Raw genomic sequence first — 14841 nt, 5'->3', positions numbered from 1 at the left:
TGATCTTCCAAGCAAGAGGCCTAAGGATGGCCACATTACCCATGACTGGCACCAATGACTGTTGAAAATGCAGATTAACCATCAACTCATCTGCTCTTTTTCCCTGACCCCAAAATCCTCAATAGGAGGAATACAACCCAAATATAAAAGAGCCCATCCAACTAAGAGGCAAGAACCAAGGAACCTTTATCAAAATTAAAGATGTTTGCTGGCAAGAGCAGTTTGAAGAATTCCTCAAATGTGACTGACGCTAGTGTTCTTGGCTGATTCCACAAACTATTCAATCCAGCCTTTCTGTCACCCGAGACTAATAAAAAGTCAATCAAAAACTAAACGACTGGTGCAGATGGTAGAAAGGATTTTAATTCACAGCTTTATCTCTTGTATCTGGGAAGTGGAGTGGGAGACAGGCCAGGAGACTGCATGTGTGTTCCAGAGGAAGTATCATCTCAGGAGTCTTCCTCAACTGTCACCATTCTTGCTATGGGGCTGCTTCCTGAATCACTGTGGTTTTAGTTCTCCTTGAGGCATGATGCACACTAGCTTCATGTGACAATTTCAGGAAGAATGCAGGTGATGGCATCAATCACTGGATGTGGACTTCTTTGACCTTTTATTGTCATTCGAAAGGGACTTCAAAGCATTTTCTCATACCATAATTCATTTTCATCCATTATCTTCAGTGTGATACTTAACCCTTTTCATCATATCACTGAACCATACCTCAAACAAGCTTGCTGCTGAACGCAAGTTATCTATAGGATAAACGTAAATCATTCAACCTACGTCTTTTCCATTCCAAGGTTTGCGTGCTGCAGTGTCCAGATAACACTTTGGCAAGTGCTTGTGCTGCGTCTGGTTTCAGAGTCGTCGTAGAAGCGCATGAGAGAGTGGGCTATGCAGTGGCATTCGTAATGAAAAGCTGCCCTGGCGTACAATAATTCTTCCCTCACCTCAACCCCAAATAATAAAGGTCCATGACCAAGATGTGAAAAAAATGGAACTATATGGGTCATTTTTTTATTTATCGGGAGGCACCTCAACAGACAGGCATTAATGTTGAGGTTCATCTTCACTGGAGCACCTGCTGGTCGTCTGATATTCAAGACCTTAAACCTAGTGCAAAGCTTGTGGCCTACCAGGCTGCTGAGATGTCATCTTTTGTCTGTCTGTCTGAGAGATGAGCCATCTATAATAAAGACCTCATTTACTATCATTTACTGATAGTATGCATGATGGACTAAATTTACTCAGCCAACTTCAATGGATAGGCCATGACATTTGCTCACCTGACCAGGTGTACAGAAGGGATGATTCAAGGATATTCTTAAAAAGACCTCTTGAAATCTATAACATACCCACTGATTCGTGAAGATCCTGGGTCCGTGACTACTGAAATTGGAGAATGACCATTGACTGTTTTGTGAATGTGCAGGAGTCCGAGAGTAACTGGCAAGTTTAGAAGGTTGTGTACTCCTTCCATCAAGTGTCTCCTCCTGCCTATCTGTGACAGTTTGCCTGTACTATGCTGGCTGCAAAAGTCACCTCAAAAATCCATGGAACTTGCTGGAAGCAAGGCATCTTCAACCAAAAGACTGCCTGAGAACTCTGGATTTCTTCTGGTGTTTTTTGTGGTTAATCCCCAGCCAGTACCTTTAAACATATTCTCAGGTATATTGACTCTTTCCTAAATTAATGAATGGCTTATTGTCATATACCTAAGTATAATGTACAGATGTTTTGGTTGCTACAGCATCCCAGGTACAGAAAACACGCTAACAATCATTTACCTATAATTAATACATGATGAGAGATAAAATGATAAATGCAAATGCCAGAGAAAAAAATAAATGTTAACAGCTGAATAAATTTATTCTATGAATAAATCAGCTGCTGTATTTGACTGTATGGTAATAGCACAAAATAGAAAAATTGAAGAAAATTTTGGGGTTTTTTTTCCTGATAATGTGCCATTGAGCCTCCAGGAACAGGTGAAGAGAAGTGATTAAATTTTTGAAACCGGTCTTGACCAAATCAGTTTAGTGTGCAATGTTAGGCCTTTCTTGAGTGTAATTGGTTATATCCCTGAATCTGTTTGTTTCAACAGCAGTATGTGTGGTTTAACATTGGGAGTGTGGATACTTTTGAACGGAATCTGGAGACTGCACAGCAGGAACAGGGTATAGAAGGTGAAAGTAGGATACCTGTTGTTTATTCCACGGAGAGTGATGGGTAAGATATTTGGTTTCTTTACAATTAGTTTCTTTTTGGAAGTGCGTTCTGTGTAATAAAAGTAAAATCAAGATTACAGTTGGCCACAGAAACAGAATGGCCAGATTGCAGTTTGCCAAGAAGTATTCCGGCATGGACTAGAAGGGCCAAACTGGCCTGTTCTGTGCAGTATATGGAAACAGAATGGCCAGATTGAGATCAAAATGAATACCGGCAGACACAAGGACAAAATCAGGTTTTTTTTTGTGTACCTGCTATCCTATTATTTCAGTAAAGCCCCTGGTATCTGGCATCTATGGGGATTGGTAAATGCCAGATAAGTGAATTTTCCGGTTGCTTGAGACTGTGTTTCATGATTGGCAAACTGACTGCTAGGGGGTGCTAATTTTAAAATTTCTTTTTTTTTTCACCATTTATTTTCCGTGATTTTTTTTTAACGGTTGCTTGAGGCTGCCAGTTGCTTGAATTCCTGATAAGTAATTTTACTGTATGCACTAGGAGCTAGCAGGAAAATGTCTTGATATCTTCTTGCACTATTTAAATCTCTTATTTTCTTTCAAGGTAAGAAGCTGTCTGGTCCTTAAATTCTCGGCCAGATGGCCCTTAAGAATTCCAACAATCCATTTTTTCTTCCTCCCTTGCTACCTAATCTATTTTCTTCCTGATTCTTCTGTAACCCACTTACACTACAGGTAACTTGTAGTCACCAATTGATCCACATGTGCCTCTTTGAGGTGTGGAGGGGAACCAAAGTACCTGGCGTAACTCACGCAGCAAGCACAGTGTGCAAAGCCCATTCAAATATTTGAGGTCAGGATCAAACCTAGGTTGCTGGGGCCATGAAGAAGCAGTGTCAGCTACTGCTCCATGTAGCAACCTGAAATTACAATGCTACAGTACAGTATACGCCCTTCAGCTCTTGTACTGACCTATATATTCCTACCAAAAAAAATGAAACCCTTCCTACCTTGTAACCCTCCATTTTTCTTTCATCCATGTGCCTTTTGAGTCTCTTAAAGGCCCCTAATGATTCAACCTCCACTGCCATCCAATACAAGGCATTCCAGGCACCCAAATAAATATCCCTGATGTCTCCCTTAAGCATTTTTATCTTCACTTTGTAGAGATGTCCCCTGGAGTTTTCTATTCCTGCCCTGGGAAAACCGCTCTAGCTGTCCACCTTATCTATGCCTTTCAGAATCTTGCGGACCTTCAAGTCTCCTCTCATCCTCTTCGCTCCGTAGAGAAAGTCCCAGCTCTGCTAACCTTGCCTCATAAGACTTTTTTCCCCAATCCAGGCAACATCCTGGTAAATCTCCTCTGCACCCTCTCCATAGCTTCCACATCCTTCCTATAATGAGGTGACCAGGACTGAACACAATATTCTAAGTGTAGTCTCAGCAGAGATTTGTAGAGTTGCCACATGGCCTCTCGACTCTTGACCTCAATCCTCCTATTAACGAAGCCCAACATCCCATAGGCCTTCTTTAACTATCCTATCAACTTGTGCAGCAACCTTGAGAGATGTATGGATTTGAAGCCCAAAGGCCCTCTGTTCCTCCACGCTGTTAAGTGTCCAACCATTAATCTTGTACTCAGACTTCTGGTTTGACCTTCTAAAATGTATCCCCTCCATCTGCCACTCTTCTACCCAACTCTGCATCCTGTCTCTGACAACCTCCAGCACTATCCACAACTCCTCCAAACTTTGTATCATCCACATCCTTCTACTATTTCATCTAGACTATTTATAAAAATCACAGAGCATGTCACCCAGAGCAGAACCCTACTGAACTCCAGACAGAATACTTTCTGTCCACTACTACCCTCTGCATTTACATGCAGGCCAATTTTTAATCTGCACAGCCAAGGTTCCATGGATCTTATGCCTCGTGATTTTCTGAACGAGTCTCTCCTGGGGAACCTTGTCAAATGCCTTGCTAAAATCCATATAGACCACGTCTTACCCCCTACCTTCAATTTATTTTGTTACCTCCTCAAAAAGACTGAATTACTGGTGAGCTCATGAGGCCCGACCTTCCCTTCATAAACCCATGCTGACTATCCCCGAGTAGACTTCTCCAAATGCTCATAGATCAATGCTCTCCAGAAGTTTGCACACCACTGATGTAAGACTCGCTGGTCTACTATTTCTTGGATTCTCGTGTGCAAGTTTACTTGACAACAAGGGGAATATGTTTAAGCACACACTATTGGTTTTTTTTTCTGTGAGGTTAATCATATCTGAATGTACAGGGATGATTTCAGGACTGCTTGTTTTGCTCTGTTTCCATAAAAGGATTTTAAAAAACTCTATACTCCTGTATGTGTAATATGTATTTATAAGGCCATAAATACGGATAGAAAAAATGCATGGCATATTTGTGGAAAAGTGATTTTTGTGCACCTCATAAGCCAAGAATAAGTACTTGTGTTTCTTTTATTCATTTTTGGGATGTAGTAGTTGGTATTTACTGGTAAACTAGATTTAAGGTAGAGATTCTTGAAGCTCTTTGATACAAGTGAGTGGTTCCTTTGCAGTTTAGATTAAGTGTTCGTAACCCTGGACAGGAATCACTCAATTTGTGTACAGCAGATTTTCTTGAGGTAATCTGTTAATATTAAATAATCTGTTAACCACAATTTTCTGATCATTTTTATTCTTGATTTCATTTTCCAAAATATTATTTAATAAATAAATTCAGTCTTTTGAAGTGCTAAAAAAACTGGCAGATGCCTGAATAATGAAAAGGTATGGGGGGAAGGGGTATGAGGGTAGAAGAGAATGAAGCTGAGAAGTGACTGGGGGAGATGACAAGAGCTAAGAAAGATCAATCTCTGATAGGAGAAGGAAGGGAAGGGAAGGGGTGGTGAGCTGGAGGACGGATGATGGAAAAATAAAACTGGCCAAGGAGTTGGCGAAAATTGGATAAGTCAGCATTGATGCCATCTGTATGGGGATGGTCTCAATTTGCAGATGTCCTCAACCTGGCAATGTATGAGGCCATGTCCAATCTGGCAGTCGTGGGGGTGTGGAATTGAAGTTGGCCACTGGGAAATCCTTGCTGTTGCAGCAGATAGAGCGATGGTGCTCAAAGAAACATCTGCATCCAGTCTTTCCAATATAGAGGCAGCCACATCAAGAGTACCTACAAATTTACAGGTAAATCATTGCTTCAAGTGCAAGTGTAGCACTTCTTGCGATTGCGGTCGGGGTTGGGGAGGGGTACCAAGGGGCGATTGGTAGGAGTGGATGAGTGGTCGAGGGAGTAATCCCCATAGATGGCGAAGATGGGAGCAGAGGAAATGTGTCTGATGGTGGGATTCTGTTCTAGGTGGCAGAAATTGCAGAGAATGATGCATTGCATGCAGAGGCTAGTGGGGTAGTAGGTGAGGGTGAGGAGAACTCTATCCTTGTTACATCTGGTGGCAGGGGGAGAGGCCAGGGTAGATGTGCGGGAAATAGCTGAGACGAGTGAAGGTTGAGTTAATGGCAATAGGGTACTACATTTATTGAAGAAGGACATGATCTCGGATGTTCCTGGATTGGAAAACATCATCTTGGTCAGATGCGACAGAAATCGAGGAATTGGGAGAAAGGAATGATGTCCTTGCAGAAGACAGGGTGGGAAGAGTTATAAAAGATAACTGTGGGAGCTGGTGGGTTTATAAAAAGATGTCTATAGGTACTTTGTCTCCTGGAATGGAGACAGATTGATTAATGGGCAAGAATTACCAGCGATAGAATTTAGGTCAGAAAAGTTACCAAGTTCATCTTGGATGCAGGAGGCACAATACTCTAATCTGCAATGTATCCGAGAAGGAGTTGAGGAGCCTTGCCTGTGTAGACTTGCAGCATGGAGGCTGAGGCCTAAATTGCCGACTGCTTTTTGCTTTCTATGGATGCTGCTTGACTGACCGAGTTTCTCCAGCACGCTTGTGAACTCTAGCTAGATCCCTGCATCTGTAGATTTTTTTGTTTACTCAAAATGTCACGGTGGGATTTGAACTAAATTTCTGGATGACGAGCTGAGATCCGACAACAATTCTTTGGCTAATCAGGATTCCAGAGTTTGCAGCTTTTCTGGGTGACTAATCCAGCAACTGATCTGCAATGCCACTATGTTCTCCCACTCTTCCCATCATTTTATTCTCTTGGTGATGTGACCCAATGACTATCAATCGGCAGCACTGGCGTCTACTGTGATAAAGTGCTTTGAGAACTCTAATCTCAGAAAAAACCTGGGCCTACTTCATTTCTCCTATTGCAGCACAGGTAAACAGTAGAGTGAGGTCACTGACAAAAGGCAAAGGAGGAAAAACCCAACACCCAACCCCAACCAACCAATTTTCCCCTGCAGCCGCTGCAACCGTGTCTGCCTGTCCCGCATCGGACTTGTCAGTCACCAACGAGCCTGCAGCAGACGTGGACATACGCCTCCATAAATCTTCGTCCGCGAAGCCAAGCCAAAGAAACAGTAGAGTTATACAAGAAAATCTGCAGATATTGGGGTGGAGTGCAATACATAAAAGTTCTGGAGAAACTCAGCAGGTCACACAGTATCCATAGGAAGTAAAGTTTCAGGCCTGGGCCCTTTGTCAGGAATGTGTATTCTTTATTTTTTTTGTATTTATTGTCGTGTTTTAATTCAATTAATTTTCTTTTACAAGTACCTGTTTGGTTGCAGCAAGTAAGAGTTTTGGTCCTGACATTTTGTTAGATCTGTGTTGCATCGCCATTTTTGAATGACATCCATGAGTCAATGCTGCTAGATTTAAAGAATTCTCAAAGTCAAACTTCAGGGCATGTGTATGTGATCAAGCAAATTTACATTTTTAATCACGAAACGAATTATCATTTGTGCAAAAAAATTTCTATCATGGTTGAAATTAGATTGTGAACCTAGTTTATTAAGCATTGAAAAATGTTAATTTTCTGTTCATTAGAATCGAGCACTGCATTGACCCTTTATTTGCAAAATGTATTTTTTGTGCATTGCTAAACTATTTTTAAACTCTGTATTTTGTGCCTAATGCCTTCTCCCATATTAATTTGAAATTATCTATTTATTATCTTTGTTTAGTTCATTTCTATTGAGCATGCTTCCAACTATACTGATCATTGGATTTCTACTGTTCGCTCTGAGACGAGGATCAGCAGGTGTGGGCCGATCTGGGCGTGGCATGGGTGGTCTATTCAGTGTGGGAGAAACAACAGCAAAAGTTCTCAAGGATGAGATCGATGTAAAGTTCAAGGATGTTGCAGGATGTGAGGAAGCAAAGTTGGAAATAATGGAATTTGTTAATTTTTTGAAGAATCCAAACCAGTATCAAGAACTTGGTGCAAAAATTCCAAAGGTGAGCTGCCTTTCCTCAAACAAAATCTATCCAAGAGCTTTCAGGAACTAAGTAGTGTCATTAACCTTGTCTTCTATGTTTTGGTATTGGGATGTCCATTGTACTCAAAAATTTGAAGGTAAAAAGTTAATTTCCTGCTCTTTCCAAATATAGGGAGCCAGTAGTTGATGTCTCCCATGTCCTTAGCACTTTGCCTTTCTCTACTGATGTACAAGTTTCTATTCAAACTATAAACTGAATTGACTTTCATGTCGGTCCCACGACCCTTACATTATTTTAAGCCAGTTAATTTTTGAATATATAGGCCAATTTATATAATTCTTGCATGAAAACCATTGCATTTTATTAGTTAGAAAGTGTGTAAAATAGATTGGAATTGCCCTTTGGATCAGTTTTAATTTAGATATACAGGTCAAGCCCTTTTGGCACATGAGCACAAGCTGCCCAAATGAACCCATGTAGCTAATTAACCAACTAACCTGTACATCTTTGGAATGTGGGAAGAAACCCACATGGTCCTTGGGAGAATGTACAAACTCATTCAGTAGCAGATTTGAACCTGGGTCACCAATGTTGAAGTAGTACTTCGCGAACCATGCAGCCCAACATATCGGTGAATTAGTGAATTATATTACTCTATTATGCCTGTGAATTAGTTAAAGACCTCGATGCAGAGTCTCACAAGGATTTTATCTTTCTATCACAGGGTGCTATTCTCACAGGTCCCCCTGGAACTGGGAAAACTCTGTTAGCCAAAGCCACTGCAGGAGAAGCCAATGTGCCATTTATCACTGTGAATGGCTCTGAATTCCTGGAAATGTTCGTTGGTGTGGGTCCTGCTAGAGTAAGTCTTTTGCCCTTTGTGTACATGTAATGAAACAAGCCGATGGGATTAGGTGCTTGGAAACGGTCAGCGCATTTTCTGGAAAGGTAGGTCATCTTGGGGAAGGTCATTCCTATCTGAAAAGACAAGTGTGAAAAAAGAAACACACGGATAGTTTACTATATCTTCCTGTGATATGTGCTGCAGGCTAGCAATGAAGGGCCACTATGGAGCCGAAGGGCACCAGATTCACTGTAATGCTATGATTTTCATCCCAATTGAGAAAGATCCAATTCTCATCCTTGCCTGCTGTTTTCCATTTGAAATCGATGCAGGGAGCCTCACTGTTATTTTGGATTCTTGAACAATTTCTTCACCATAAAATACCCCCGGGTATAATAAGTTGCTTAATGGGAGTTACAAGAAGGTCTTTTCCTTTAAACAATATATAAATGGATTCAAGTGTTTATTTTAGTTTTGTTTTCCTGAAATGGATTGATAGTTGCAAATGGCTATGGTTCTCGCTTTTAATAATTTAAATTTGGACTTACAGCATGGTAATTGGCTCTTTGCAGAAAGTTATACTTTCAAATGAGAAAAAATGGGAATTTGTTAAAAAATTTAAACATTCGAAGTCCAACTTCTGCACTTTTTCTTCAGTTTAAGAGTAAAACATTATGCTATGATGGCCATGAAAGTCAAATCCATCTTCCTATCGCTCCTTTAATATGTAAGCAGTTTCATCAAAGTACATTAATGTGTGCAAAAGAATTTCAGGGTTGTATGTGATGTCATGTATGTACTCTGAGTACTCGAGCTGGCAGAGTCCGCAAGCATCGAATCCATGCTGCTGAAGACCCAACTGTGCTGAGTGGGTCAGGTCTCCAGAATGGAGGACCATCGCCTTCCCAAGATCGTGTTCTATGGCGAGCTCTCCACTGGCCACCGAGACAGAGGTGCACCAAAGAAGAGGTACAAGGACTGCTTAAAGAAATCTCTTGGTGCCTGCCACATTGACCACCGCCAGTGGGCTGATCTCGCCTCCAACCGTGCATCTTGGCGCCTCACAGTTCGGCGGGCAGCAACCTCCTTGGAAGAAGACCGCAGAGCCCACCTCACTGACAAAAGACAAAGGAGGAAAAACCCAACCCCAACCCACCAATTTTCCCTTGCAACCATGCCTGCCTGTCCTGCATCGGACTTGTCAGTCACCAATGAGCCTGCAGCAGACGTGGACATACCCCTCCATAAATCTTCGTCCGCGAAGCCAAGCCAAAGAAAGAAACTCTGATAATAAATCTGAAATCAATTGCACATCAATTTCCTGTTTTTCCAATTGCTTTCTGCTCATTTGGTGTCCTGTAGTGTTGGTTAAGTTACTCTGGTCTTTGCATTTTGTTGGATTTCATTATCATATATTTAGACCATGTGTTTGTCATGTGCATTTCGACATGTGATTTGATTATTTTTTTTTGTTTTCATTCATATAGATTGAGAAAATCATCATCTTCTATTGGTTAAATTATGTCATTAATTATTTCAAGGCATTGGCTGGTATAGTATTTTAAAACTCCCAGCTGCAAAACAGATATTTTCATGGAAGTGCAGATTGATATGCATAATTTTGTTAATAATTTTTTGAAGAATAATGGGGTCAACAAGTTTTCAATTGAAATATTAATGTCACAATTTGATACAGTAATTGCTCACAGGCATTTGGTTTTAACACTTTAGACGAAGCGTTTCTGTACAAAACAAATCTGCCACACAAGGTCAAACTTCCTTTAAAAGTTTATAGAGGGAAATGTTTCTCCTGCAGGAAATTCCATTATAAAAATATGTTGTCCTTGTTTTATTTCCCCCCCCCCAATAATATTTTTTTTCTAAAATTCAAATGATCTTGAGTCAGGTTGTATTGCTTTTAAAAAAAACACTAGGCTTTATTTACATGCAAAATAGACTAATGCAAATAGTCAGCTAAATGTGAAAAACCAAAACTGTTGACAGAGAATGGGTAATCTTCAGTAAGATGCATGAAGAAGCAGCTCACTGTTGTCCATTCAATTTTTTTTTCAAAAAGATACTTTATTTGCAATACATTATTTACAAAACAAGAAAATCGTTCAAGAATTTTTACATTAATCATGTCAGTCATATTCATACATTCTCATCAATGCACATTTTACATACATCGTTACCACCATTGTGGCACCTTGCATGTCCGAAACCTATGAATTAAAGAAGCCTCCTCTCTTGCATTAATCACAACAAGAATTTACATCTGAATAAATGTGCTAATTTAGCTTTAGACACATGAGCCCTATCTACAACTTTCAATTGTACATCCTTATCAATGTACATTGTTGCATTTGTTCTCTCCATAACCCATTACCACCAACTGTGGCACCTTGTCGTTTCTTTCCTTCCCACCCACCCCCCCAATCTCTTAGTTGAGGGGCTTCCCCTCAGTCTCAGCTCCTCAATGCCTGGTACTCTAGACCGTGGTTCATCCCTGCAGCACCCTCACATTGGCTACACCAAGCCTCAGCCTGTAAGGGGCCAGTTGACAGCATTTCTGGCTGGCATCTCCGTATGTTGAAATACCAACAGGTTTCGGGCAGACCAAAGAGCATCTTTCACCAAATTGATGGTCTTCCAGTTCTGGATGTCAGTCTCAAAGTGTGTCCCTGGGAACAGTCTATAGATGAGAGGGTCCTAGATGAACCATGATAAAGCCCCTCCATATCCTTCTCCACACACTCTCACACTAACCATCTGAGGTTCTCATTTGTTCAAAACAATGTCTATTTATTTTTATAGATAATACTTGTGCTGCATGTGTATAGTTTGTCTCTGTGTGTGTTCTGTCTGGTTATGTGTCTGCATGTTTTTGCCCTGAGGACCAGAGAACGCTGTTTCTTCGGGTTGTTCTTGTACAATCAGAGGACAATAAACTTGACTCTTTGTGATTCAGCAAAAAGGTGGGTGACAGTCTCCACTCAACTGCAGCCATCCTGAGGACAATGTGTGTGGAGGGTAATGTTGTACAAGAAGAATCTCACTGGGAGCTTATCCATTCAAATGTTGTGAGGGATGTAAAGATCCCTGTACACAAGGTAGAGATGGGCAAAATTAGGGCTTCTCCATTCTACTACAAATCCCTATTTAAGTAATGGTGATAAATTAGTTCCCAAAATGATTTTTTTAAAAACATCTAGAAATTTCAATTTTTAAATTTATTTCTCCCCCCCCCCATTCAAATCTTTCATTTTCCCTTCCCCACCTCTGCATTTTGCCCCTGTTTTGACACTGAAGTAATAATGCTAACTTGTACTTTCTGTTCAACATCCAGTGGTACTGATGCTGCAGGTTGATGAGAGAATATGCCCAGTTGCTTGAGGAAGCAATGAGCTACTGAAGGAACTCAGCAAGTCGGGCAGCATCCATGGATAGAACACAGAAGCACGGGCCAGAATGCTGTGCCGACCCTTCACTCCCTCACGGTCCATAAACCCCCTTATGTGCTGAGTCCCCCTCCCCCAGCAGCTCATTGTTTGCTCCAGATTCCAGCGTATGCAGTATATTTGTGACTGTCGATGTCCAGTTCCTGGTGCTGTTTACACCGTACCAGATGGCCTGCAGAGGGAGCCCAAGTTGTCTGTATTTCTGAAATGTTGTGAGAGAACTTAAAATGTCGTTCTTATTTTGAAGTAAACCCTTGGGTTCAAGGGTGACTCTGTCACTCTGGTTTTGTGACTTCTTGGGACCCTATTGAGGAAGTCCAGATTCTTCCAGAAATTGGGTGGTGTGGGGGGGTGGTGGGGGGTGTGTGCGAAGATGTGGGCAGGTGTGGAGCTAATTTGGTCCTTCAGACACACAAGCAGGGTTTTCATGTGCTCCAGATTGTTCCTCTGAGCAATTGTAAGCCAGAGATAGCCAAAATCAATAGAAATGTTGCATTTTTTTTTCCAAGGAGATGGTGGCATAGTTAGTGTACCAGTTAGTGCAATACTGTTGCAATGTCAATGGTTGGAACCAGGGTTGAAATCCAGCACTGTAAAGAATTTGTACTTTCTCCCTGTGTCTGGTTGGGTTTCCTTTGGGTACTCCAATTTCCACCCACAGTTCAAAAACGTAGAGTCTTTGTAGATTAATTGGTGTATTTGGGCAGCATGGGGTCATCGGCCAGAAGGGTCTTACTGTACTGTATGTCTAAATTTAAGATTTTGAGTAATGAGATGAAGGGATCAAAATTCTAAGATGGACAGAGTTAGTAGGTTAATTGGTCACTGGTGTAATTGGGCTGAGTGGGTTTGTGGTCCAAAAGGACACATTATGTGCATAGCTCGGTAGTAAAACACAAAAATCTGGAGACATCGTGGTTGAAGTGAAAAAAACAATGCTGGAGAAACTCACCAGGTTAAACCTCGTACTTTATATTAGCAAAGATAAAAGATATATAACCATCGATTCAGGCTGGAGCCCTTCACGTGCTGGTATGTTCTTCCTCCCACCCCCACTGTCTTAGTTGGGAATCTGCCTGATTTTTGGCGCTCATGAACAAGGGCTCAGGCCGGAAACGTTAGACTGCCGTTTGCTTTCCATGCATGCTCCAAGTCATGCTGAGTTTCTTCAGCATATTGGGTACAGCACTAGACCCCAGCATCTACAGATTTCTTGTTTGCCTCCATTTGGTTGCTATCAGGCTGTTTTTCATAAAACTGTAGAATTACAGAATGTTTCTGATGCATGAGGCTCATTATTCAGCCCATTGATTCTTTGCTGGTCACAGAAGAATTCTTCATCCTAATCTCTCCTTCAGTCATTTGGTCAGTCGCTTTGCATACACACATCCATGCACTATTTAAATGTTTTTGGTTCTACCAGCCATTCAGGCAGTGACTCTGGATCCTAAGCACCTCTTTAATCCTATCATTCACTTTGCATTTATGTTTCCTGGACTTTGGTCCCTTTGCTATTCCTTCAAGGCCACTTGTAGCTGTCTAAACTTTATTGAAGTCTCTCCTCAGCCTCCTCTGTTCCAAAGAAAACCAACCCAGCTTATTTAATGTTTCCTTAAAGCTGCATTTGCCACTCTTACAACGTCTTTCTCAATCTCCACTGGTCCCTCTTTAAGAGCACACTTCCTATAATGGCCTTTTTTGGGAATCTTGCTGTGCATGTTATCTGCCAGGTTTCCCTTGTGACCACAGTGACTTTGCAGTAAGGTAAGTTATGTCTTTAGATATCCAAAGATCACCAAGAGCATTGTTTAAGTGAAAGTTTTTTATGAATAGATAAACAAAAATCAGACTGATTTTTGGCAAGTTTATATCTTGTGGTTTTCTCTTCTAGGTGCGAGATCTATTTGTAATGGCTCGTAAAAATGCTCCTTGTATCCTCTTCATTGATGAGATTGATGCAGTTGGAAGGAAAAGGGGTCGTGGTAATTTTGGAGGACAAAGTGAACAGGAGAACACTTTAAACCAGCTTCTGGTAGAAATGGATGGTAAGTACAAACTTACCACACAGGAGGCTGCAGATGCTGGAATCTGAGGCTAAACAGTCTGCTGGAGGAACTCAGAAGTCCAAGCAGCATCAGTGCGAGGAAAAAGAAAGGTCAACATTTCAGGCAGGAAACCCTTCCTCAATATAAAGGGTCTGTCCCAAAACATTGATCATCCCTTTTCTCCCACTGCAGTTGCTCGACCTGCAAGGTTCCTCCAGCACCTTGTATTTAGTCATCAAAGCCCGCTGGTTCAGCTAGTTATTGAGGCTTTAAGTAATACTATGAGACTTCTGTAGATGTCCTTTTGTGACCATTGATGTCACCCTTTTATTGTTGAATATAACTCTTAATTGAGTGTACATTTTCATTTGATTGGCGCTGTTGCTTAATGACAAGGGTGGCAATGTAATCTGTTCCACTTTTTGACTTTCATAAATTGTGGGTTCCCATTTCTGCAGAGCTAAGAAACAGCAACGTGTTGTAACCAACCGTTACCCAATGTTAGAAATAATTTCTGAAATTCAAAATGTGTAAGCTATTGCAATTGATCAGTCATTGGATGAGAGAGAGAGAGCACAGAAACTCTTCAGCCGACCACCCACGTGCACATTTAATTCCACTTTTTAATTTCTCTTAAATAATTCAAAAAGATTTTTAATATTTTTATTTTTCACACTGTGAACTATATCAACCAAAATATGTACAAATGTTTCTCATCAAATTTACACAGTGGCATTTTCTCCCTTTTTTCCCCCCTTTCCCTCCCCTCTTCCTACCCCACCCCCTCCAAAACCCATAAATATTCAACATATACAATACAGTAAAAAAATATCTTCACACAAAGGAAAATAAACGAGAAAAATGCATCATCTATTTGTTACACACTGAATCTAGTCGTTTTGTCTTCTTATCATTTTCA

The 14841-nt window shown here is 41.0% G+C and overlaps 1 protein-coding gene across 2 annotated transcripts in view; it reads left to right on the top strand.

Moving 5' to 3' along the window:
- Window positions 1-14841, top strand: part of afg3l2 (AFG3-like AAA ATPase 2) — a 62606-nt gene that overhangs the window by 29036 nt on the left and 18729 nt on the right. The window contains exons 7-10 of one of the 2 annotated variants that reach the window (XM_069922437.1): window positions 2111-2232; window positions 7317-7590; window positions 8297-8434; window positions 13769-13922. In XM_069922437.1, the coding sequence (XP_069778538.1) occupies window positions 2111-2232; window positions 7317-7590; window positions 8297-8434; window positions 13769-13922 (688 nt within the window). Of the gene's footprint in view, window positions 1-2107; window positions 2233-7316; window positions 7591-8296; window positions 8435-13768; window positions 13923-14841 lie in introns of both variants that reach the window. The other variant, XM_069922436.1, reaches the window with a different exon arrangement.

Source organism: Narcine bancroftii, chromosome 2, assembly GCF_036971445.1.
Source record: "Narcine bancroftii isolate sNarBan1 chromosome 2, sNarBan1.hap1, whole genome shotgun sequence".
In the NCBI taxonomy this organism is placed as follows: Eukaryota; Metazoa; Chordata; class Chondrichthyes; order Torpediniformes; family Narcinidae; genus Narcine; species Narcine bancroftii.
The sequence above is the reverse complement of the archived record's forward strand: the minus strand, read 5'-3'. Positions and strand labels throughout refer to the sequence as shown.